Consider the following 25494-nt stretch of genomic DNA (forward strand, 5'->3'; position numbering starts at 1 on the left):
ATGTTCTGATCTAAAAAACTGAAAATTCTTAGCCAGATATATTGTAAATCTGATTATTCTGTATTAAAGAACTGTAAGAAAGATATGTAGATAACAACCAAGTCAATTTCTGTTCCTACATAATCAAAGACAGTTAATCCAAACAGGCATAACTAGCTAATGTTCCAAACCCTAAGGCCAGGAAGCCCCCAAAAGTAATAATAAAGGAGCTTCTGTATTCAACTTTCCAATTCCAATTCTGTTAATCTCATAAAGATTATTTTCAGAATACTGTGAGAGACTTCTAGACTTACATAAAATATTCATATAAATTTACACTGATTTCAGCTAAGTGCTCTAATTTTGTATGAGGTGTCCAATTATATAAAGTGACAGATCATCAAAAATAATGATTTATATTTTAAAAGTTGCAAAATATTTGCAGTAACGTGTACATACATTTCTTTTTCTATGGTCATCTTTGCTAAAGGAAATGAAGGTTCTTTAGGCAAAGAGAAAAACCTCAAAGCTATAAACAATTGTGTGCAAAAATTCCACCCACAAAGACTCTTCTTGATACTATATAAATTTTAGTGGCAAGATGATATTTATTTCTGGGTGTAAATGAAATAAGCTAATGAACATACCATAATTTTTAGAAAATTACAATCTCATAAGATGATCAAGTACACAGAAAGAATTGCCCATTAAAGTTGCAAAAAATGGGGGCCAGCCAGGTGGTGTAGTGGTTAAGTTCACGCACTCCACTTTGGCAGCATGAGGTTCACCAGTTCAGATCCTGGGGACGGACCTACATATCACTCCTTAACTCATGCCGTGGTGGCATCCCACATAGAAGAATTAGAAGGACTTGCAGCTAGGATATATACAATGATATGCCGGGGCTTTGGGGAGAGGAAAAATAAGACAGAGAGAGAGAAAGAGGAAGAGTGGCAACAGATGTCAGCTCAGGGACAAGTTTCCTCACCAAAAAAATTCTGTGAACTCTGAACTCTGTTTACTTTGTTAAGGAAAAAAAAAAGTTGCAAAAAATGTTAAGTATTCCCTGCCCTCAAAAAGTTTATAACATACGTAAAAGAATTAAAGAACACAAAGCTGTATACTAGGATTTTAGAACGGCAAGAGAGAAGAGTGGACGGGAGAACGGGATTTGAACAGCCTTTAAGATAAGCAGTATTTTGGGCAGAAAATTGAAAAAACGCCATTTCAAGGGATAGGGACTGCTTGAACAAAGTCACAGATGTAAAAATAAACACTTATGTACAGTAAATGAAGAAACCACAAAACCATCAATTTTGGACTGAGATCTTTGAGATTACCACATTCAACATTCTATTCCAGACAAAGAGCATGAAGCTCAGAAAGGTCAAATTCCAAAGCTATAGTCACTTCTGGGCAGAGTTAAGATTAGGGGTCAGTTTGTTCCTCAAAGTGTAGTCCCTGGATCTGCAGCATCACTACCCTGGAAGTGTGACAGAATCACACACTCTAACCCAGAGAACCTGTAGTTTTTGTTTGTTTGTTTGTTTGTATGTTTGAGGAAGATTAACCCTGAGCTAACATCTGCCACCAATCTTCCTCTTTTTGCTGAGGAAGATTGGCCTGAGCTAACATCCATGCCCATATTCCTCTACTGTATATGTGGGCCGCCTACCACAGCATGGCTTGATGAGCAGTGCTAGGTCCACGCATGGGATCCGAACTGGTGAACCCCGCACCGCCAAAGTGGAGCACGGGAACTTAACTGCTACACCACCAGGCTGGCCCTGAGAACCTGAATTTTAACAAGATCACTAGGTGATTCACAAGCATATTAAAGTTTGAGAAAAACCAGTCTATATCAGCTCTCTCCAAAAGAAATATAAGGCAAGCCAAGTATGCAATTTTAAATTTGTTAGTACCCATATTAAAATAAGTAAAAAGAGAAAGGTGAAATTTTAATAATACTTTTACATATCTCAATATATCCAAAATATTATCATTTCAACACATAATCAATCAACACATATTTTACACTGTGTTAGTTTTTAAACTTGAATTTTAATTAAAATGAGAGCCATTTCCTCAGTCGCACTACGCACATTTCAAGTACTCAACAGCCACATGTCCTAGGTGCTGTACTAGACAGCATAGGTGCAGAATAATAGCCTCTAGGGTTTAAGGACAATCAAACCACATATTTATCTCCCTACTGAAGGCTTTCTCTCCATCAAAGGTTCACTAGCTCACTGAGGACAAAGTCATAGGCCATCTCTCTCACCACTGGCTCCACAGAACATGGCAAATTCCAAGTGTTGAAAATATCTATTGATTAGCTAAATGACAGAATAACTGGATGGATAAATAGCTACTTATTGGTCAAAATTACTTTTAAAGCATCTCTACCTCTACAATTTTATGGCTCTAAATATTTATTAAACGATCCATATATGGATGGCCTTCTACTCAGCATTAAAGTAGTCAAGAAACGTCAGCTGATCTATGACTATATGCTGAGCATTCTGATAGGTACCACACTACAGAAAACAAATCAACAGAAGTGCATGATTCAAAACAAGAACAAAGTCTCTTGGAATTTTTTTAAGTCTCTACTTTTAAACTAGGAAAAAATTTATAAAAGCTATGAAAGATCTTTGCCTTCCATTTTACTCATTCAGTATCTGAAACTAAAATAACTAGGCAAGTACTTAAACATATATGAAACATAAGAATTGTGCAATAGTTCTCCTAAACGTCAGATCTGTACTACTGAATTAGGCACCTCAATACGAGCCTAAAGTGTATCCAAACGCTTTGAGCTACAATGTCTCCACATCCTACTCTACCCTCTCCCAAAAGACATGCCGTGTGCTCTGTGTGATCCCAAGGCGGTCACCTCTTGTGGATGTTACTCTGGTTAGGCTACTTCTGACACCAAGCCTAGCCCCTGCTAAGTCTCCAACTGGCTTTCTTTTGTACACATTTTCTTTCTAGATTCAGAGACCTCCATCTTCCCTTACCTTTGCATAAAATTTCCTCCTGGAAACTATCTTCTCTAACATCAAATACTTCATACACGTCACAATTCACATTTGAAATAACATAACAAACTGCTTTGCTTATTTTTCAGTTGTAAGATTCACAAGTCTCATTCCTTTCTACACTACACACGATCAGCTAAGTCATACAATGACTTTCTTCTAATTTTAAGCAAATTTAATGCCTTTTTGTCTTCATTAGAAAAATAAACAAGGTAAAAGAAGTGTATAATAAAGTTTTATACTTGCCTATTGTGAATGACTTGTAATTCTGGAAGAAGTTGGTTTTTAAACCACTGATCAAAATCAACACTGTCAAACAGCTCATAAGCCGCTAATCCAACAGCATTATACACTAAGAAGAAGATTTGAGAGGAAAATAATTTTAATTTCAGACACTGGACCAACTGCTCAGCATCCTTGTGTAAGAAACTAGGCCTTAGGGACTACTTTGAAACATATAAAGGGAAATCTACAATATGTTAATCAGGGAAATTATTTTAAACAGACATTTTAGAAATATTATTTAAGTTACTTTATGTTTTTCCTAAATACTCCTTAGTGCTTTCAAACAGAAAATTACATTCATTTAAAAATATTGAAGTCAAATTACAAAAATCATAAAATAACATCTGCTTCCAAATGGCTGGAATATTTTATGATCTGGTCCCTACTTACCCTCACTCCAGCCTGATCTCTCACCACAACCCCTTAACCTCTCTGTTCCAATTAAACCAAAATACTTCAGTTCCAAACCTAACTGTACTTGCTCCTCTTCCCTTCAAGCTTTTGTACATACTGCTCCTTCTGCCTGGAACCGTCTTCCCACACTGCCCCTCCCCCTGCTAACTCCCACTTACCCTTGTGTTCTCCCGTTACACTTCCTTAGGAGACTTTCCCTAGGCACACCAAAACTCCCTTGTGGTTTTCCACAGTACTACCTCATTCTCACCTTTTTTGGCATTAATCAACTGGTACTCTTATAATCAACTGTCTGCTTACTCAGGTTTACCTCCCTCCCAAGACAGTTCCTGCATTTTGGGCACCCTTGAATCCCAACTTTCCCAGCATAACACCTACCACAAAGCAAACACACCATCTCCTGAGGAAACAAATGTTTCTAAACCATTTTAGTTTAACATACCAGCATCTTTGATTAATAGTGCATTCATATCTTCCACATTAGTGGGCCCTGAAAAAACAAATATCAGTAAAGGTAAATAAACCTAGTTTTTAAAAGATATTTCATTTAAACTCAATTTGTTAGTTTCTCGATTCAGTTAAGTACAATATATTTTGTGATATTAAACACTCATATAGGCATAAAGGGAAAGTCTAAGTTTTGTTATCGTCACCATTAGAAAATACAGGTACAACATCTAAAGCCATATTACAGTTTTAAAAATCATTATAACACATTTGAAAAATATTATGTCAAACAACATTCTAGAAAAATATATGCCACAAATCGTTAACTATTATATTACACTCTGATTATAAAAGAAAATTCTTAAAAGAAAAAATAAAAAGATGAATACCACAACAGAAAAAACAAACAAAAAAAATAAGAATAGGCAATTTACACAAGAAGTTCTAAACAAAAAATAAACCAGGTCATGACAGTCTATTAAAGTATGACAATAAAATGAAAAGTACAAACAGAAAAGTGATAGCCATTACATAATATGGAAACTTTAGAATAAAAAGTTGGCAGTCTCTGCACTACTATCCAGAAAGAAAACTATGGTTAAGACATAAAAAACACAGTTTACTTAAGAAGTACATTTCTTTACAATAGAAAGATTTCTGCCGAGTTTATCAAAGCATTTTTCTGCTGTTAAAAATGAACTCTTAAGCTCACTAGTCTAATAAGCTAAAGTAAAGTACAGCCCTAAATAAGCAAATTGTTCCAGAAAGAAAACTAACTAAACTCTGAAATCAATGAAAACCTTACCAGCACACAGAAAATTATCAGTGTAACCTAAATAGCTTATAGACTTTCCTACACTGGTTTAAAAAAAATACACAGGAAAAAACAGAAATAATATTCTAAACTCAACAAAAAGGTAACTTAGGCAGTATAACTATTATCAAATTTAAGAATGCGTAATCCTGCATTAAGAAATTCAGCTGTACATTAGAAATCAATCTACACAAAAATACAATTAACGTTCAAATTATCTTTAAAAATTAACACAGTAAAATTTGACTGACAGCTCATTTTTTCCCTCGGTTTATAATTTATGCAGGGACACTATTAAGCTTTTGAGAGAACAAAAGCCTAAAGAGTGAGCTACCCTCCAACAACTTGAAACAAGATCAGGAACCTCCTTCCCTACAGGAGATCCCTTGCTGTTACTTCCTTAGATCACCACCTCCTCAATCCTTGATGCCTTACAGTGTGATCCTGCCCCAACCAACTAAATAATCTACTGTCTCTGAAGATTCCACTGCCTTCTGTCTCTTACAGCAGCGGACTTCTGACAACATGCTCTTCTCCAGGATTCATGGGCACACTTCTCTTCACACTTCTGAGACAGCTTCTTACCTCACTTTTTTGCAAGCCCTTCACCTCTTCATATCCCTAAAGGTGGGAAGTCTTTAAACATCTTTTCCTCTCCCAAGGTTCCTTACATATACACTCCGAAAGTATACCTCTATCTCCAACCACTACTAGTAACTGCTTTCCCTGTCATGAAGACTGTAGAGTTCAGGATCATCTTTGATCACTTTTCCTCACCCAGCGCAATCAGCTGCCAAGAGTCAATCAAAAATTAGCTACTGAGTGTGCCAAGAATCGGGAATAATGTGTGAACAAAACAGATGTGATCAAGCCTGCTCCCTGGAATGTACAGTATAAAAGAAAGTCAGAAATGATAAATCATTGTTAATAGTTAAATAATTACTTGTATACCAAGTGAGATGATAAAGTGCTAAAAATTTCACTTCATCCCTCTTAAATCCATCATCTTCTTTCCATTCCCACTGCCACCATTCTGAGGCTAATATGCTAACCTCTTCTCCCACTACTTCTCACAACATGCTCCAGATAGACCATTTCCCCAAGCAATATACTTGCCTGCCTGCTATTTTGCTTAGGCTACTCGTATGTTGACAATAGTAAAATCTAACGCTCACATTCAAGGCCTGTCTCAAGGCCTTCTTTTGTGAAGTGCCCATTCTTGTTCTCTATCCTGAAGGCCACTCCTTCAGAAAAGAACACATTCTATTCTGTCTTCCTCAAATTCATATCTACTATATGATCTAGAAAACAGTGCACTGCACATAGCAGACATTCCAACTATTTCAACTGAACATTCATTAATAGATGAATCAAAGTATCACTAAATATTCCTCACCTTGAAGTGTCTGCATCATTTCTAGAAGTACAGGAGTAAGAGTCTGGTTATATTCATGGAATATATCTATAAATAGTACTTCAGTGCAAGGCTGGAGGGAAAAAAACACAAATTTCTGATGAAAATAATGGTATACTGTACTGATTAACTCTACAATAAAGCAAAAAATATTCATTCTTAAAACCCTAAAACTCTGAAAATGTTTCTAATTCTTGATTTTTTAAAAAAGTAGATTACTAGTTTTTGTAAACACAGCGGGAAATAATCAAATTATAATAATTTAATTCATAACATCTAGAAAGTTTATTTCTCCATTCCAATTATTTGGTATTATGCATTTAAAAATGTAAAACTAAAGAGAGAAAATGATTTACATTTTTAATTAATAATTCTTTAAATTAAAAAAGCAATCTGTAGCCACATTCATTTATAGATTGAGTACTATACATGATTGGCTGTCCAGGAATTAATATGTTAAAAAGTATATATCTTCTTAGCAATGACATAAAAAGTAACAACAGCAACTCATAAATTCAATTCACCACATAGAGTAGTATTTCTTTTAGTAGACACAAATAGTAACAGAAATCACAGTGTTAGCTACAGAAAAAGGATAATTCATTTTGGTCCTTAAAAGTACTGAATCACCAGATGTTTCATTATATAAAGGAATTATAATTAAATTTTGAAAGTGTTCTGCTTCCTGTTTAAAAAGGAATCTTACAGGTATACATACTGAAATATGTAATAATGAAATACATCATCTCAGATATTTACTTCAAAATAATCCAAGTTGGGGGGGAGGTGCTAATATGAAATAAGATTAGCCATGAGTTGATAACTGATAAACTAGGTTTTAGATATAGACTCATGATATTATTCTATTTTTTAATATATTTGAAATTTTCTATATGAGAAAGTTTTAAAAATTAAAGCAGTGAATTTTTTTAAAAAGTTTTAAAGCAATTTTTCTGATTTACAATCTCATTTTCTATGTAAACTTATGAAACTAAAAACACTAAGATACATGTTTAGAAAAATAATGGCAAATTATGTAAACACAAGTCTTCACAAAAAGAACTGTTCAAAGACCACATCTGATAAATCTTCCTCAAATGTTGGTCATATCAATAAACACGTTTAAAAAGCATTCTATAACTAAAAAGCTATGGGCTGATCTCTGAGAATCACAGTAGGTAGGAAGAGAAATAATGTATCAAAAGATGCTTTATAATCACAGAAATAGGATGGAAAACACCAAAAAGAGGTAGCTTTCACTTTCAAGAACATTTTCTATTTGTGCAATTACAATTATTTCCCAATCAACTGTACTGCAAAATGAATAAAAATTCAGTTTGCAAACCCCAAACAAAAACATTTTTCAGATTAAATTTCATAATTTAAGTACTTTCCTCTCAAATGTCAATTCTTGCAATTATAGTTTTCTATCTGTGTAACAATGTTTGGAATCTTCAATAGAGTACCATTCTCTACTATGAGTTACAGAAGCATTAAGCTTCTCCCTACCAATTTTTCTCTCAATTAATACTTACCCTCAAACTGTATTTCCAAGAATCTCCTCCTGTTTCTTCCACTGCTGCAATTAAAAATATGACAAATGATGCTTTCCAGAAATGCAATAATGATGTTTCCAAAATCTTAGTTTGGAAAACAAATATTTTAAGTAATATCTGTATAATATTTCTGTGAATTTGTTAAACATAACACTAAAAGCAAATCCTCCAGAACAGAAGGCCTTACACACACTTCTTTACTATAAGCCATAGATCACATGTGTTATCTATAGATCACATGTGTGGATATCACAGTCACCTATCAAGTGCTTATATCCATAATCATCCCCACTTTCATTACTAATTCTGTATAGAGGAAAGCTCACCGCACCTGTCACTTTCAGGGTATCTGATGTTATGACACACTATAGCTACAATCCTGAGAATCATTTTATTTCAATACAATAATGTTTTACAAGTTAAAATGAATAATCGCACTTTCCATCCATTTCCTATATTTAAAGAAAATACTTCAGAGACTTTTAAAAATCTAAGGATTCAGTGTTTCATGTTGTATTATTACATATACTGCATAAAAAAAGCAATATGAAACAAGATTTTTAGCTAAGAGAAAAAGCAAAAACAAAAAAGACATGTTATATAGTGTAGTATTTTCTAAATGAACTAAAATTATTTTTAAATGACAAAAAGAAGAGGAAAATGAGTCTTCCAAAATGTTTAAGGTGTTCTTAAAACATTTCCTAATACATATATACATATATACATACGTGTATAACCACATAAGGGCACCCAGCCAAAGGGACGAGTGGAGGCTAAAATATACCTACGTCTGACCACAGCAAAAGTGATTCACACACAGGAACTATATTCACATACAAGCACTTTATTAGACACATAATGCCTTGATTTATTGTACCAAGGCCCTGGAGAGATTTATCCTATCTACTATTAAAATTCAAAAAGATAAAAAGATCTCCTGTAAAAAGATTTTAACCATCAAAAAATTAATTTAAATTAAAATTTAAATAGATAACCCATTCAGTAATTCAGAAATTTTCATCTCCAAATTTCTTTCTGAAGTAAAAATTTCTACAAATAAAAAATAATATGGTCAACAAAAAAAAAAAATCAAACAATCCGATCAAAAACTGGGCAGGGAATATGAACAGACATTTCTCCAAAGAAGATATAAGGATGGCCAACAGGCACATGAAAAGATGCTCACCATCACTGATCATCAGGGAACTGCAAATCAAAACTACACTAAGATATCACCTTACACACGTCAGAATGGTTATAATCGCCAAGACAAAAAATAACAAATGTTGGAGAGGTTGTGGAGAAAAAGGAACCCTCATACACTGCTGGTGGGAATGCAAACTGGTGCAGCCACTATGGAAAACAGAAATACCATATGATCCAGCCATCCCACTACTGGGTATCTATCCAAAGAACTTGAAATCAGCAATTCAAAGAGACTTATGCACCCCTATGTTCACTGCAGCATTATTCACAATAGCCAAGATGTGGAAGCAACCTAGGTGTCCATCAACTGATGATGGGATAAAGAAGAAATGGTATATATACACAATGGAATACCACTCAGCCAAAAAAAGGGATAAAATCATCCCATTCACGACAATATGGATGGACCTTGAGGGTATTATATCAAGCGAAATAAGCCAGATGGAGAAAGACCCCATACATGGAAGATAAACACATGGACAAAAACAACAGATTAGTGTTACCAGGGGGAAGGGAGGTGGGGAGTGGGTACAAAGGGTGAAAAGGCACACCTATAATATGACTGACAAATAATAACGTACAACTGAAAGTTCACAGTGTTGTAAACTATCATAACCTCAATAAAAAAACTTCTGAAAAAAAATAATATGGAATGAATCACATAGTAGAAACAGATCTGATAATGGAAACAAGAAATTAATTTTATATTTGTTTTAAACTACATGATACAGTCATAAGAACATCTAAAAATTAACAAAATCTCTCTCCAGAGAAAATTAGATATATTTGAACAAGTTACTCATTTTCTCCTTCTCGGTTTGATCTAACGGCTAACAAAGAGAGGAGGATAAGTTAATTTTTAGAAATCAAAATTCTCAGATCAAAAGTGCTATATTAAAATACAAAGTTATTATACTTATCATTCAAATAGATTATATCCATTTATGGAAGGGGGAGAAAAACATGCAAAAACTGAAAATCGATTCTTACTAAAGCCTTCTGGGTCTTCTTCCCACATTGTCAGTTCTTCTTCAGTTAAGAGAAAATAATGAGAGACTAATCTTCTACATATTTCTGTCAAAGTGGGATATGTAAAGAATGCCATCTTAATCTTATGAGCTTCAAGAGTTTCAGGACTGCTATCTAAAAAAATAAAATTTCCAAATTAATTGTGCAGACAAACATTCTACCCAAGTTGGATTATGTAACTTAAATAAACTAAAAATACCGCATCTTGAGAGAAAAGGTATAGTCGTGAACAAATGTTCATTTTCATTATGGACCAATCTCAACGAGACGCTTTTCTTATTTCATACCACACACACATCAGTCTTGCTTCTGTCTTACACTATAGCTTGTACATTACCATACTATATTATCACACCATACTGAAAGGACTGACTTACATCTCTCTCTCTCTCCTATAAGACTTCCTCATTTATCTCAGTACACATGCCCATGAATGAATCCCAAATAATATAGCAAACAATTTAACCTGCCTAGAAGCATCCTCACTTTATATAAAGTCAGAGAAAACTTTTAACTATTCAAATAAATACAGCCTAGAACATGAGCTGAAGTGGTTGCTGTAGTACTTGATTCTTAACATCCCTAGGCTTCAACCGATCTTCTACTGTCCTACAAAAGACAATCTACCAAATGCATTGTATGGTTTTTAAAAGCTAGCATTCGCATATTAAAGACCCTTATCTTTATCTTTATTTTATGTCCCAGAAATATTTTACTTTTCAGACTTAAATAATTTCAAAAAAAATCACATATAAATAGCAATTACTTCAGTCAGATTAAAATAAGGAAACGAAAAAAATAAAACTACCAGTAAAGCATTACCTTCAAAATTTTTGGATGGCTTGTAAGCATAATTTTTGACAATCATCTTAATAAGATTCATGCATTGGACAATGAATCGTTCAAATGTAATGCCTTCACCAACTTCTGTAAATACATAGCTTACAGAAAATTCCAGTGATCTCTGAATTAGAGGAGTAAACGAAAAGGGATGCTGATCCAAGAAGTCCAAAAGCTATAAAGAAAAAAATTAAGAATTACTTCTCCAAATTCATCTAAGAATATAATCATCCATAAGTACCTCAAGTTATAACTTGCTAATAAACGTTTACTAAGTTTTAAACTTTGGTGGAAAGTCTGTGAATATACAGTTTCACATGTAATATACATGTTATATACTTCTTGGGGTACATCATATAGTGTGGATTATATCAGATTATATCTCATAACAAGAACTTTCTATTATTTGTAGTACAGGGTCCAAAATAGACCCACTTCATAATTAATTTGGTAACAATGGGTAAATATGACACAAAAAGTATAAGTATACAAAAGATAGGCCTTTAAAAGGTAATAAAGGCAAAGAATCAAAAAAAATTATCCTGCTTTTCCTGCATGAACTGTATTTCAATGTATCAAATAGTTGATGAGACAGATCTGTTCTTCACAGAGGAATTCCAGCTAATAAATGCAAAAGGAATAACAGAATTAGAATGCTATCATTTTGTAACTCCTATGCAAACAAGGGATCTAGGTCATAATCATCAATGGCTTCTAAAATCAAGAGGGTAAAGGCTCTTGAGAAACTTTATAATGGACAGCTCACTTATCAATTTTAGACAACCAGACATTGTGTATCTCCTGATGTGATACAATACGAAATACAGGGCACCACCTGTAAAGCATTCTGGTCATCCTCACCCTCCTCCACGAACAAAAAAGCCTGAAGGTGATCAAGCCTCTATACCTAACTACAAATTTATAAGAACTATGGGAGGAGGAGTATGGAGACAAAGGAACATGTTAAATAATACATCGGGATGCAAGCAGCCAAATCCAAAACATGGAAAATTCTACAGAAAATGATATGTCACCTCAACAAATAAATAGCAAGGGGAAAAAAACATGGACTGACACTATTGAATCCTGATTCAAACAAACCAACTATAAAAAATTTATGAGAAATCTGAAAACTGACTAAAAAGTCATTCCTACTTTTTAAATGTGATATGGTCTTATGTGTTTGGGTTTTTTTAATCCTTTATCACTTAAAGACACATATTGAAATATTTACAGATAATACTATATGATATCTGGGATTTGCTTTAAAACCAACAGCAAGGAGGGAAAGAAGAAGAAACAGAGAGACAAAACAGAATTGACCATAACCATCTGTTGATAATTGCTGAGGATAAGTGATGACCTCATAGGCACTCAAAGTTATTCAATTCTATCTGGAGGCAGTTTGAAATGTCCAGATTTTAAAAGCTTTAATGAAGTCATAGAGATCATAAATATGAATTTCATAAATGAAATTATGAACACTGCACAGCCCCACTAACGAACCATATCATCTTATTTTACTTTGCTTTGTATTTTTTGTTTTTAAGTTAAATGATATGAGTCAATTTTATACCAGATCTTGGAAGATTAGGTGGGCTTTTGCTGTTGAGGCTATTTGGAATGTGAGAGTTGGAAATAAAGACAACTGAAACCAAAAGTTACTGCTACCTGACCACAAAAATAAGAACAGCTCACTTCTACTCCTCTTTTCCCCTCCCAAGGAACATATAACCTCAATCCTGTTAATTAACCTTCAATGAAACAGGGAAAACAGGCTACAGATTTAGATATTGCCACCTGTCTTAAACTACCTGTTTTGGTGCAACACAGTTTTCAAACTAGGTCTTCCTGAATGCTATAATCAAATTCTTTACACTTCTCCCAACCTTCCAAGCTCAAAATTTCACAAAAACTGGGGCCAGCCCAGTGGCACAGCAGTTAAGTTCGCATGTTCCACTTTGGGGGCCCAGGGTTCACTGGTCCGGATCCCAGATGCAGACCTACACACTGCTGTCGAACCATGCTGTGACACATGTCCCACATATAACATAGAGGAAAATGGGCATGGATGTTAGCTCAGGGCCAGTCTTCCTCAGCAAAAAGAGGAGGACTGGTGGCAGATGTTAGCCCAGGGCTAATCTTCCTCAGATTAGAAAAGAAAAAAATTCATAAAAACTACTATTTTTACAAAGCTTAATTTTATCAGAAATTTACACACATTGCCTAGCATAGTACACCCATATAATTCCAGTCAAAAGATACTGATGATGATAATCTGTCATTCTGAATATACTGACTTCCTGACAATGCACTGCCTGCTACATGTGATATACTGCCTGCTGAGCTGCACTGCTATCTTCTTTTTCCAATGGCTCTGAGAATATTGAGCTTTAGGGGAATCAACTTCTCATTTATTAGGATTGATTTTTTTACATCAATACTATGATATATGGTATATAAATTTAACTATTATATGCATTCTAAAGCCTTCAAGACACAAAAGTTTCTTTTAGCATTCCTATAAGCAGTTAGAAAATAAGTTACTTTACACTAAAGTAAAAATGTCTGCTTAGAAAAATATCACTTTCCTTACTAAACTTGAGTATGTGCATATTATTTGAGAAAAGATACTTAAGATAAAAAGAAAACTTACCACTTTGGTAAAAAGAATGATGGTCTTTTCCAGTCTATCTCTACATACATTATTTGTACCTACACTTCTACCTGTTAAAAATACATTTCAAATATTAGTACAAGTTTATAATATTCTATAAATTCATAACCAAGACAATGACAAAACTTTTTACAAAAATATTGTCAGATATAGTTTTTCATATTTTGCATTATGAACTCATTAGTGTGTACTCCCAACTCTAAACAAATAAACCATAAAAATAAAGTTTTTAAAAAGCAATATCAAGATTTGGACTTAGACACAGTGATCCTCAGTGCTACATTTCACAAAATTCATCCTAAAATGCCAAATGGGCCGATTTTAAAGTAAAATGATAGAAAGTTTATCCAATCATAAATCATGTTTAGAAATCTAAATTAGTCATAGTTGAAATACTTTTCAAGCAACATAAGTAAAAACAGAGCATTCAAAGACTAATGTACCCATTATTTTTCCTACAACTTTTGACAATTTTCTTCTGATAATTTCTCCGGCATAATTAACGAATTTTTGTACATTCAAATAATGTCCATCTGTCCATCAACTACTCTGCTCTCTAATCATACTCATATTCTGTCTCATCATTTATCTCATTCTCCTCTCCTGGAAGGACTTTTATTCTTCTTTCTGCTTCTTCCATGGGGATGACCAGGAAAAAAGACCATTTTTAGAAAAATAAACTACATTAGATGAGCTATCTTATTCATTTTTGCATGCACAGTACCCAGAACAATGCACAGCAATAGACTCAACAATGCTTTTACTAACCTGAAAATGAATGACATAAAACAATCAGCAACTCCCTAAAAGTGAATACACTAAAATGTCTTTTCAGGATAGTAAGTCCCCAAATACACACACACGTATACAAAAACACACATATACAGGATATACATATGTCTATGTGCACATGTATGCACGTGTATGTGTATACCCTATACATGTGTGTGTACCTTGAGCAAAGGTACTTACAATCATAGGGAAGACAAAAGAATAACAAACAAACCACCAATATAATACAATACAAATATACATGCTAAATTCCTTGTATGGGGTAATGTATTAGGGTCCTAGAGGTAAACCATTGAAGGTTAAGGAACAAGGGATTTACAAAATGAAAGTACCATTTATGGAAGTTTATAGTATTATATAGATACACAAAATGTACTAAAGAAACACAATCTCTAAGAAGTCTAAACAGCATTGGACACTGGGTCTACACTTAATGAATATTTGTTAAACATATGACGGTTGTGGATATCTACATGGAAAAGAGTAGTAGCAACAGAAATACAAGGAAGGAATGGACACAAAATAGATATTTTTAGAAAAAAGGTTTCCTCAATACTCAGGACAAGACAGTTATATGAAGACAAAGTTGAGCTTCCAATTTAACTTCAGAGAACTAATTATCAAAATATAAGATTTTACAGCCTCTCTCCAGATTTGCAAGTGTAGAGCAGAAGATATTAATGAGTAAGAATTGTATAGTAAAAACTACTGTCATGGAAGTACTTACTACATTCCAGAAATTGTTTCAGACGGTCAAATATTCCATGTAAAAAACCCTAGGAAAGAATTTTTTTTTAAGTGTCTCGATTTATTCTGATATAAACATTCACCTTATACTTTTCCCGGATACTAAAACATGACTATCACATCATTTAAAAAAGTCAAAATTAGATAAAGTAAAAGAAATTCATTATTTTAAACAAGTCTTCTACAAGAAAATAACTATAGTACTTCATCTCTTCAGTTACCTAAATCACTTTGCAATAAATAAATAATTTATTAAGTATTCTATTTCACTAAATACTCTCTATTCCTCTATTTTTCTTCACAGCCCTTATAACCCCCTGACACACTGTCTATTCTCTGTCTCCTCCTACTAGAATACAAGCTCCTTGAGAGCAGAACTTTGCTTTGTTTATTGCTCTATCCCAGAATCCAGGAATGGTATTTGGCAATAATAAGTATTCAATATATGAATAAATGGTACCAATTATTTAAAACAGAGGTTCTTAATCTCAAGTATTAAACACACGAGCCTTCAGATATCAGAGAAGACAAACATTACCATTTACCATACCAGCTCAATGAACTCTTATTTTTTAATATATATTTTAAAACATGTTATGAAAACTTTACAGAAATAAATATAAAGGGATAATGAGAAACAACTTTATTAAAATTCTTAAGAATTTAAACATTGCAGACCTCTTCGTATCAACAAATTTTGGTGTATAACCACCATAAAAGATGTCACATGTCCTTTTAGCAAATAGAATGATTCAGGTCTTTCTCACAATGAAAGCCTTCCTGAGGAATAACTAACTAGAATAGAATGCTATACTTCCTTGTGTCCTTAAAAATAGATTGTTCACTCATCAATTCTTGAGTTTGAGACACTTCCACTAGGGTATCATCATCTAAAGAGTCAGAGGCTGAGATTTTACTTAGATAATTTCACCACCATCAATAGGGTCTAGAGTCCTGCTCTCAGTCTCTGAGAGCATTCATCTTCTGATTCATCTAAAAATTATGAAACATCTTCCTCTGTCAATTTTCTTCTCTCTGCCATTTTGGGCAGAATTCTCAACTGAATTCTGAATTCTCAACTGTGTTAAACAAAAGCTAAAAACAGAGTAAAAAGTTAGTATTTCCAGTCTTCTTTTATACCTTCTCGAAAGATGATACAATATAGTGGGCACAGTAGGCAACACAGTAAGAAAACTGCAGGATGACAATTAATGTCGCTATTGCTTCATCCTTCTGGCAATTCCATCATTCTTCTATTTTCATTCTACTTCAGTCTTTTTAAGCACAGTTGAGAATAACTGATAAGTGACAATAAGGAACAATAAAATAATTCCTAGGATGATGAAACAGCAAAATGTTTCAATGTAGGAAGGATAAGATCACTGAGATTCCATACGTGTCTTAAATTTATACAAGGGTCCCATGGTCCCATATGGTAGTAGCTATAAGATAGAAGGAATCTTATTCTACTTTCTTTTAAATAAAATTAGTGTTATCAGTCAGGGTTCTCCAAAGAAAGTAGAAAATTATACAGGCCATCAATTTTAGTAAGCTCTACAAGAGAATCAGGGATTTCTAGAATTGTGGACAGCTGACATCTGTAGTCTAAATAAAGTAACTTGACTTACGTTACATAATAATAGAACTCATATTAAAATAATATTAAACGGTAATTTACAGAGCACTTTAGTTGCTGAACTCGTTACAAAAATTATCTCCCTTAACGCTCACAATATCCAATGAGGTACTATTATTTCATCTCCATAATACAAAAAAGGAAAGTGAGTATTAGGGAAGATAAGTAAATAAGCCCAAGGACATGATGTCAGGAAACGGCCCAGTCAAGATTCAAATCTACTTTACCTGTCTCCAGAAACCAAAATCTCACCACTTCCATACAGCACTTCTCAAGTATTTTTTAAGTTCCATGTTATTTTTAAGATCTTTATGTTATTTGAAAGGCTGTCCTTAATGTGTTAAAACTATACTCTCTTTCCAACTAGTCAATATACCTTAAATGCTACCATATAGCATTTATAATTTAGTAAAGGTTGACGTATAGTCTCTGTAGACAGAAGACTTTCAAGGGAAGCCAAAGGCTCACAAAATACTGACAGTATCCAGTGAGAACCACTATTCCAGTTTATAGGAATGTGATTCAAATCAATCCATTTTTGCCGGAAAAAAATTGACGAACATAATATTTTAGCTAATATAATTTTATGATACAATAATACTGTAAATGAATGTAAGTGAGGCCATCTTGTCACACTAAATGACCTTTTCCTAGTTAAAATCCTTCTAGGATATACTCATTATAAATTACTACATGCTTTCATGATTTTATGGCCCTGATCTTGTGCACATACCCTTGCTGAGGTACTCTGATAGTCTTGTTCTTAACAATCTTAACAAATTTTCCCAAGGAACAAGAAGGCCTCCAGGAAGGAGAAATACCTGGAGGATATTCATCATCACTGACAGAAGAAAAGAACAATAAAGGACCCTGGAGTCTGTCCTGCCTGAAGGCCAACATTTCTAAACCCCCTCCTTACTGCCCATTTTCCCTATACAACTGCCTCAAGATTCTGCAATTAAGATGGTCTTCTTTGAGACATTAGTCTGCCATCTTCCGATTATGCCGGGTAATCGAATAAATGCTTCCTCTCTCGAGCTCTACCTCATCGTGATTAACTGGCTCAGACTGCAGCAAGCAGAGTAAGCCCATTGCTCAGTGACAATGCTACAAATAAAGATTAGTACTGAGCTTTTTGAGATGATGTTTCTACCATATCATATACTCATTCATTTAAAAATAACTATTGAGCATTTACTATATGGTAAAGACTGTTTCAAGCTCTGGGGTGAACAGTGAATGAAACAAAGTCTCTGCCTTCGTGGAAAACTTAGATTCATAGTGAGGGAATTGAGGGGGAGCTGTCAAACTGGTTTCTCGAAAATGTTTTCTGGCACTATGGCAATAGATATAAATATAAATACTTAAAATGTATCGGTATTTAAAACTGTGGTTGGTTCTGGATATAACTTCTGGCAATTTGGTAATATGCATCAATACTATAAATGTGTACAAACTTTAACCCAACATCTCCATTTCCAGGAATTTATCCTAAAGAGATCATTAGAAAAGCACACAATGACATATGTACTCAGATGCTCATTCCACAATCATTTATCAACAATTAAAAACTGGAAGCAATCTATATGTCCATCAGTAGCTATCTGGGCAAGTACAGTATAGGAACTCCATATTTTATCATTTTTTAAAAAATTAGTCCACCGACAGTAATCATGTGGATTTACCAATCATTAAAATCATGACAGATAACCATATTACTTACGTGAGAAAAACATCTACAAAATACTGAGTTTAATAAGAAGTAAAAAAACAGCATGTAGGTCCCATTTATAAAAAATTGAGGAAGAGAGAAAGAATATTTGAAAGAATATGCATAAGACGTCTTACGGGATACTTACAAATTTTAGCAATATCTCTGATAGTAAGTTTTAAAAATGATTTTTTATTTCCTCTTTCCTTTTCTGTGTTTTTTAACTTAAAAAAATATGTAACTTTTTTAAACAAAATAGCAATTACATTATAATGATATATATTAGCAGTTTTTTAATTCTTTTAACAACAGAACCAGCCCATCATTTCAATCAAAATCTTACTGATATACAAAATATACTAAAGATTTAAAAAAAAAAAAAAAAAGAGTGGCTCTGGTCCAATCTAGTAGGGTAGACCCAAAGATCCAACTACATGTACTTTTCCCGCAGTTTTTGTGCAACCCCCAAGACAATCCACAGAAAGTAATATTTTAGCTGACCTAAACTCACTGTGAAAATTAATACAGATCTGAGTAAGTATAATACAACTCCATTTTGTTTAGGGATAAAATACATGCAGCTTCATATTTTGGCACATAGAAAAAGTAGATGACACTATACTAACAATGAATATACATCACAACTTGGGCTTATCAATGGGCTTTTCCCCTCTTGTATATTATTTTTTTTTGATTACAAAGACCATGTATAAATGTTATGATTAGAGGGAAAAACAATTCATTTTAAATACATAAAAACAGACAAAGGAAAATATCAAGGATATAAATAGCTATCTACAATGCATCTGGTAATGTTTTAACGGCACTCAAATTCACAGGAGTTCACTTCAACTCAAACTCAAACTAACACTTTCAATGGACCATGGCATCTTCAGAACCATCCTAGGCCTTCTTCCTCTCCTTCACACAACAGCTGCTTTGATGTCGTGAACTCAGACCACAAGTTTAAAAGTACAGTATAACATAACACAGAATGGTAAAAAACCAGACAGTCACTTAATAAAAAACTTAAATGAATGCCAAGTAAAAAGAATAAGCATTAGGGGCTGGCCCAGTGGCATAGTGGTTAAGTTCACGTACTCTGCTTCGGCGGCCTGGGGTTCATGGGTTCAGATCTCAGGCTCAAACCTACACACCGCTCATCAAACCATGCTGCAGCAGCACCCCACATACAAAAAAATAGAGGAAAGACTGGCATAGAGGTTAGTTCAGTGACAATCTTCCTCAAGCAAAAAGAGGAAGATTGGTTAGCTCAGGGCCAATCTTCCTCACCAGAAAAAAAAAAGAATAAGCTTTAAAACATTCAGGAAAATACCAAGCACCTCCCCAAAGTCACAAAGAATCAATTACGTCTTTCACTTACCATCACCTCCATATTCTTATGAGGTTCCACAAATCCATTAACTGTTAACTTACGCAGCACTAAAAAGTAAAAGCAAGTTTTACTTAATCTTTTTTTTCATATTTTATCCTATCAAAATCATAATCATAATAAAGACTCAGAATCAGAAGTTTCATCAAGCTTGGAGGTTAATCTAGCTTAATCTTTTCATTTAATGGATAAAGAAAGGTAACCCCTGGTCATCGATTGGTTACTAAGTGGCAAAGATGAAACTAAAGCCAAGTTCTTGTGACTCAAAAGCAGTGATCTTCTCACCTATGATCATAACTACTCATGTTTCTAAAACTACATTAGAAAATTTATTTTAATTTATATAAGTGTTAGTACTTCTCACCTGCGATAACCCCTACAGGTTGAAAATGAGGAAGTTATCTCTATTCCATAAACTTTAAACTATGCTTCAACAGTGACCAAAAAGCTTCATTCAGTTATAGGCTATATTAATGAAAATATAGTATCTCCTAAAAGGGATACAAAAATTAAATTCTATTTCCAAATCTGGAATAGACTATAGAGCTCAATTATAAGCATCACATTTTATGAGTAAATTGATATACACAGGCAGAGAAGCACGATAAGAGTTGAAGTCAGATCTAGATTTAAATTCTAGCTCCAATATCTACAACTGTATTATTTTGGGCAACTTTTCTAGATCTCACATTCCTCACCTGTAAAATGTAGTTGATAAGTCCTACTTCAAAGAGTTATTAAAGGATTCAATAATATAATATATGTAGAATAGCACAATTCAGTAACAATGAGAATGATGGCAGCATAAGAGACTACAAAATTTAAAGTCACCTCACCTTAACAACTTTATAGACAACATTGCTATCTATATAACTAAAGAGCTAGTGTTCATGAGGTACAGACTAAAGGCAGTATATTAAAATTAGGTTTAGAATGCAACCGTCTACAAGTCCTTCAGTTTCATATCATCAATTATATAAAACCCAAAGTTAGCACATCATAACAGGAGAAAATAGGGTTCAAACCGAGTCACTTGTTCTGGATTCTCTTTCCCGCCACAGGACCTTGGTCCCCACTACCTGGGAGGGTATTTTTTTCTCCCTTCATCACATGGTTAACTTCCACTTATCCTGTATGATTTTGGTTCAAACATCACTTTCTCAGGGAAGTCTTTTCTGACTATATTATCAGTTATCATAACATCATAAGGCCCCCCAACACTGATGTGATTTTACATGTATTTGTGTGATCAGTTTATTATTTCTGTCTCCTCAGGGCTAAGCACCCACCTATAAATTTGTTTAATGCAATAATGAACGCATGCATGTCTAAATGATACTAAATACACGTGGGTATAAACTCAGAGACTACGTGTAACAAAACCTCTAGTCCTAAGTACTTCTTACATCACAACAGGACAGTAATTTAAGGCTGAACAGAACAAGTATTCTAAAGGAAAACGCTATGGGATTTTTCTAGGTCAAGATGCCTTAGAAATGCTAATGTGTATCTCAGCCCTTGAGATGAGGAGGTATTGAAAAGCTTAAAGCAGGTTAATATAGAGTAGAGCTGCATCCTTTCTGCCAAGAGATAGGTTTTGCAATCAGTAAGGCAAGAAAACTACAATCAAAAGAACTTGTGAAAATTCCTTAATCATTAAATACAGTACTTACAAGCAGTTTTGTGTATATAACCTTATATCATTTTCTCTAATTCTTTCTGAGTAAACATTTCTCTCTAAAGCCTTTTAATTTCCTCAAGGACGCTGATAAAACCTCTATACTCACTTGTATAACCACCTAGATGCCGGATTTTACTTGTCAATAGTCCGTTAAAATCATTCACACTTTTGTCCACAAGGTTCACCAAAATGTGCTGACAGTTTGGGGTTTGTGCATCCACTGTCTGGTTAATATAAATGATGCATTAGCGTAGTGCTGAGAGTGTATGATGGCATCCTAAGGTACCAGGGTTAGTACGATAAAAGGATGTATGAATAAAACATAAGGATGCAAAACGAGCTGGAGTAAGAGAATTAAAGGTTGCCTGAGATCAAACTAAGAAACACAAACTAAAAGAGCCTTAGCAACCAGAAAAGAAGGAGAGAGACTAGAAGACAAAGAGAATGAGTCCAGGGAGTGTTTCCATCAGAAAGGAAAGGAACCTTGGAATATATTCATCAAGATAAATAACTCAGCTTGGGGAAGATGAAACAGAGATGCATGCTAAGGAAACGCCCACAAGCCAAGCGCAGGAAAATACAGACTAAGACAGCACCTCATCAAGCACCTTCTAAAATCCAAGTAAGCCTGAGGTACAAACAAGAAAGATGGACCCTGAGTTCTCAGGGGGAAAAGAGCTGGGAGATAGAGCTCAACTAAGCCTTGGGGCCAGAAGTTTAGGAAAGTTAGCATGGCAATAAGGGCAGGAGCCCAGAATGAGAAATGCAAAAAAGCAGCAAAAAAGAGTACAAGTATTTGAAAGGAATGTACTCAGAGCCATGACACCCCAGTAATGTGAATATAACAGAAAACCACTGCACACTTTCAAAAATTAGACACAGGAGAGGAAAAGCTATTCTCACAAAAGGAAAATAAACTACAAATAAGCCCTTATCTCTGAAGGAGAGATTAACCCCTTATTCTCCTAGGGCAACTGGGAACGGAAAATCCATCCAGAGAAACTATTTGGTGACTGTTCTGAGGTACGTAATTTCTAAAATGAACGTATCAAGTTTAATAGTACCTTTCAATGATAGTAGAGTTCGTTCTAGTGAACTTAGAACTGCAGCTTCATTGCCAGAAGAAACTTGTTGTAGGAATGTATCTGTATGATGATTCCACAGAGAGCAGGCAAAATTATAAATTCCAGAAGCTAACTGCAAAGAAAGATCAACAAACTTATTCACAACATATTACAGATTTCAGTAATTAGACCTACATAGTAATACATTTCGGTTTTAAAATTGAGCACACATTTTCAATGAGATTTGAAATAGTCGTGTCATTTATCACAATGTTTCAAACTTTTTAAGCCAAAATGCCTAGAAGTATAGATTACACTGGCTTCTGTTATGAACACATACACCCCTAAAACATTAGCTTCTCGAAACAAAATTTAGCCTAATGCCCGCACTGCAGAATATTTTCTATTTATACTCTTTATTCCTTCCACTAAGAGGCTGTAACTCTCAGGTTTTAAAAACACTTACTTAGGGACTGTCACTGAGTATATTAGATAAATCAATATACTAAGAAATACAAAGGAGTCAAATGTCTGTGTTCTGCCAGTGCTACCCAAATGTTTTTTGGGCACTTAAAGCCAGGAACACAGAAACCACATCACTTGTCAGGCTGCTTTCCTAACACGTACTGGCATTTAACCCAACTCTCACACTGAGGCACAGTTAGCCTCTGACTCCCAGGTTGAGGCCGAACCATCTATCTTCCAGTGATATCTTCAGGTTTTTTTCCAGAAGGTCTAAAACCAATCCAGCTGTGCCTACATGGCCATTTACTTGAAATAAAAATTAGGTGACAGTGCACATGACTAGTTACCATTAGCATACTCCAGAATGATTTTTTCTTATTTAAGGTATATCATTTCAACTAATTAAATACTGTATTTACACTCAGGTTAGGCATCCGAAACCAATCAGAAATACAATCCTGTAAATATAATATTGCTATCAAAAACTCAAATTTCATTTTTATTATTGTAATTCAGTAATTTTAATGGCCTGTGCTCACAGGTGTAGGGAAACAGCTTCACCATATCCCCTAGCAACTTTGCAAATATCTACATAGGCCACACAGGCAAAGGCTTGAACAACAGCTAATCTGAGTCTTGGCAAAACATCTTGCAATCCTCCTGGAACACAAGAGGATGGATGACTTGTAAGGAACTCTGCTACAAGACCATCTCCTGCTCACCTCCCTATCTCCTCTGTTGGGCTGTCATGAGACAGTTTCTCATGGCCTCCTGGGCTCTCATAAGGTACAGAGCCTTCTAGCCCATCCATTCAGAACAGAGTTGCAAAATATAAAACCACTTAGTTACAGTCTAGAATTGGCTCCTCAGCAATGGGGCATCTCACAACTTACACTGGAGTCATCCAGCCCCTACTGCTTTGGTCAGTGTTTCTGGTCTATGGGACAAGGACCACAGGGAGTTGGTACTGATGGCTAACTTCTTTCCTCTAAGATAAGTAATAAACAGTCTGAATCTAAAAGTGACTCATTTCTTCACCAACTGATAAGTCAGGGCTAGGCCTTGGCCCTCCCTTACCTGGGTGCATGCTTGACAACAGGTACGATGACTACTTAAGTTACCTTAGCATATTCTCAAGTATGCATGCAATATTTTAGAGAGTAAAATCAAATTATTTAATCCTAATGCTACATTATAGCCAAAATATTGTAGAGATAATTATCTCAATCAACACAGTATTACAGCACAAGCAACAGTATCATAAAAAGTTAAGTCTAAAATTGACATCATCCCATGAAATACTATTATAACAGAGAAGCAAATACCCAACCTAAACAGAGTGGACATAATCTGAAGGGGAAAAAAAGGGGGCTTTACCCCAAGAAATCTGTAAGTTTTACTTATAACTTCAATAAACTTTAATAATTTTCTTAGTAAGTCAAGTCCTTTCTGAGAGCATGAGGCTAAAATATATGTCTAGAATCAGAAAATCCATCATTCTAATTTTTATTACATTTACTGTGTAATTTTAAGTTACAGCATCCTATTCCAAACACATAAACCATAAAAATATCTGTCAGCCATAAAAATGAAAGAATAGAAACAGAAGGATTTAGAGGCAGGGAAGGGGTGGGAATTTTACGTAAGACCTAAAAGTTAAGTTTTAAACTTAAGCATAACTTCTTATTGTAGAAATATTTTGAACAAAAAAAATGAAATCTACAGCCTTGGCTATAATTTTTGGATCTATTTTGTACTCTGTCTTTATGTAGTAAATAAAACAAAACCCAAAGGGTGCCATATCTAAATTTCAAATAAAAACAGAAAACTATTATACTCTGAATCTGTCTCTTGCTTACAACAAAATGACAACTTCAATTATTTTATAGGCATTCTTTGCATCTTCTCCTTAAAATGACTTATTTAACATTAACTTCTAACTACAGATTCTATTAAAATTGTTCAGAAGGATTTTTATATAGAAATTTTTTCGTGCCAGTGTTACCTGAAGTCACTTGAACTCTTTTTTTTTTTTAAAGATTGTATTTTTTTTTTTCCTTTTTCTTCCCAAAGCCCCCCAGTACATAGTTGTATATTCTTCGTTGTGGGTCCTTCTAGTTGTGGCATGTGGGATGCTGCCTCAGCGTGGTTTGATGAGCAGTGCCATGTCCGCGCCCAGGATTCGAACCAACGAAACACTGGGCCGCCTGCAGTGGAGTGCGCGAACTTAACCACTCAGCCACGGGGCCAGCCCCCTTCACTTGAACTCTTTTAAAAGGCATTTTCAGGACACAAGTATTTAC

The 25494-nt window shown here is 34.3% G+C and overlaps 1 protein-coding gene across 2 annotated transcripts in view; it reads right to left on the reverse strand.

The window, feature by feature from the left end:
- IPO11 (importin 11) overlaps positions 1 to 25494 on the reverse strand; it is a 224076-nt gene that overhangs the window by 157246 nt on the left and 41336 nt on the right. For both annotated transcript variants that reach the window (XM_014848523.3, XM_014848524.3), the window contains exons 6-15: positions 22727 to 22859; positions 19973 to 20031; positions 15222 to 15270; positions 13682 to 13752; positions 11008 to 11200; positions 10147 to 10299; positions 7930 to 7973; positions 6377 to 6467; positions 4162 to 4209; positions 3267 to 3372 (exon numbers count right to left, since the gene is read on the reverse strand). In XM_014848523.3, the coding sequence (XP_014704009.1) occupies positions 3267 to 3372; positions 4162 to 4209; positions 6377 to 6467; positions 7930 to 7973; positions 10147 to 10299; positions 11008 to 11200; positions 13682 to 13752; positions 15222 to 15270; positions 19973 to 20031; positions 22727 to 22859 (947 nt within the window). The remainder of the gene's footprint in view (positions 1 to 3266; positions 3373 to 4161; positions 4210 to 6376; positions 6468 to 7929; positions 7974 to 10146; positions 10300 to 11007; positions 11201 to 13681; positions 13753 to 15221; positions 15271 to 19972; positions 20032 to 22726; positions 22860 to 25494) is intronic.

This window comes from Equus asinus, chromosome 10 (genome assembly GCF_041296235.1).
Source record: "Equus asinus isolate D_3611 breed Donkey chromosome 10, EquAss-T2T_v2, whole genome shotgun sequence".
NCBI classification, from domain to species: Eukaryota; Metazoa; Chordata; class Mammalia; order Perissodactyla; family Equidae; genus Equus; species Equus asinus.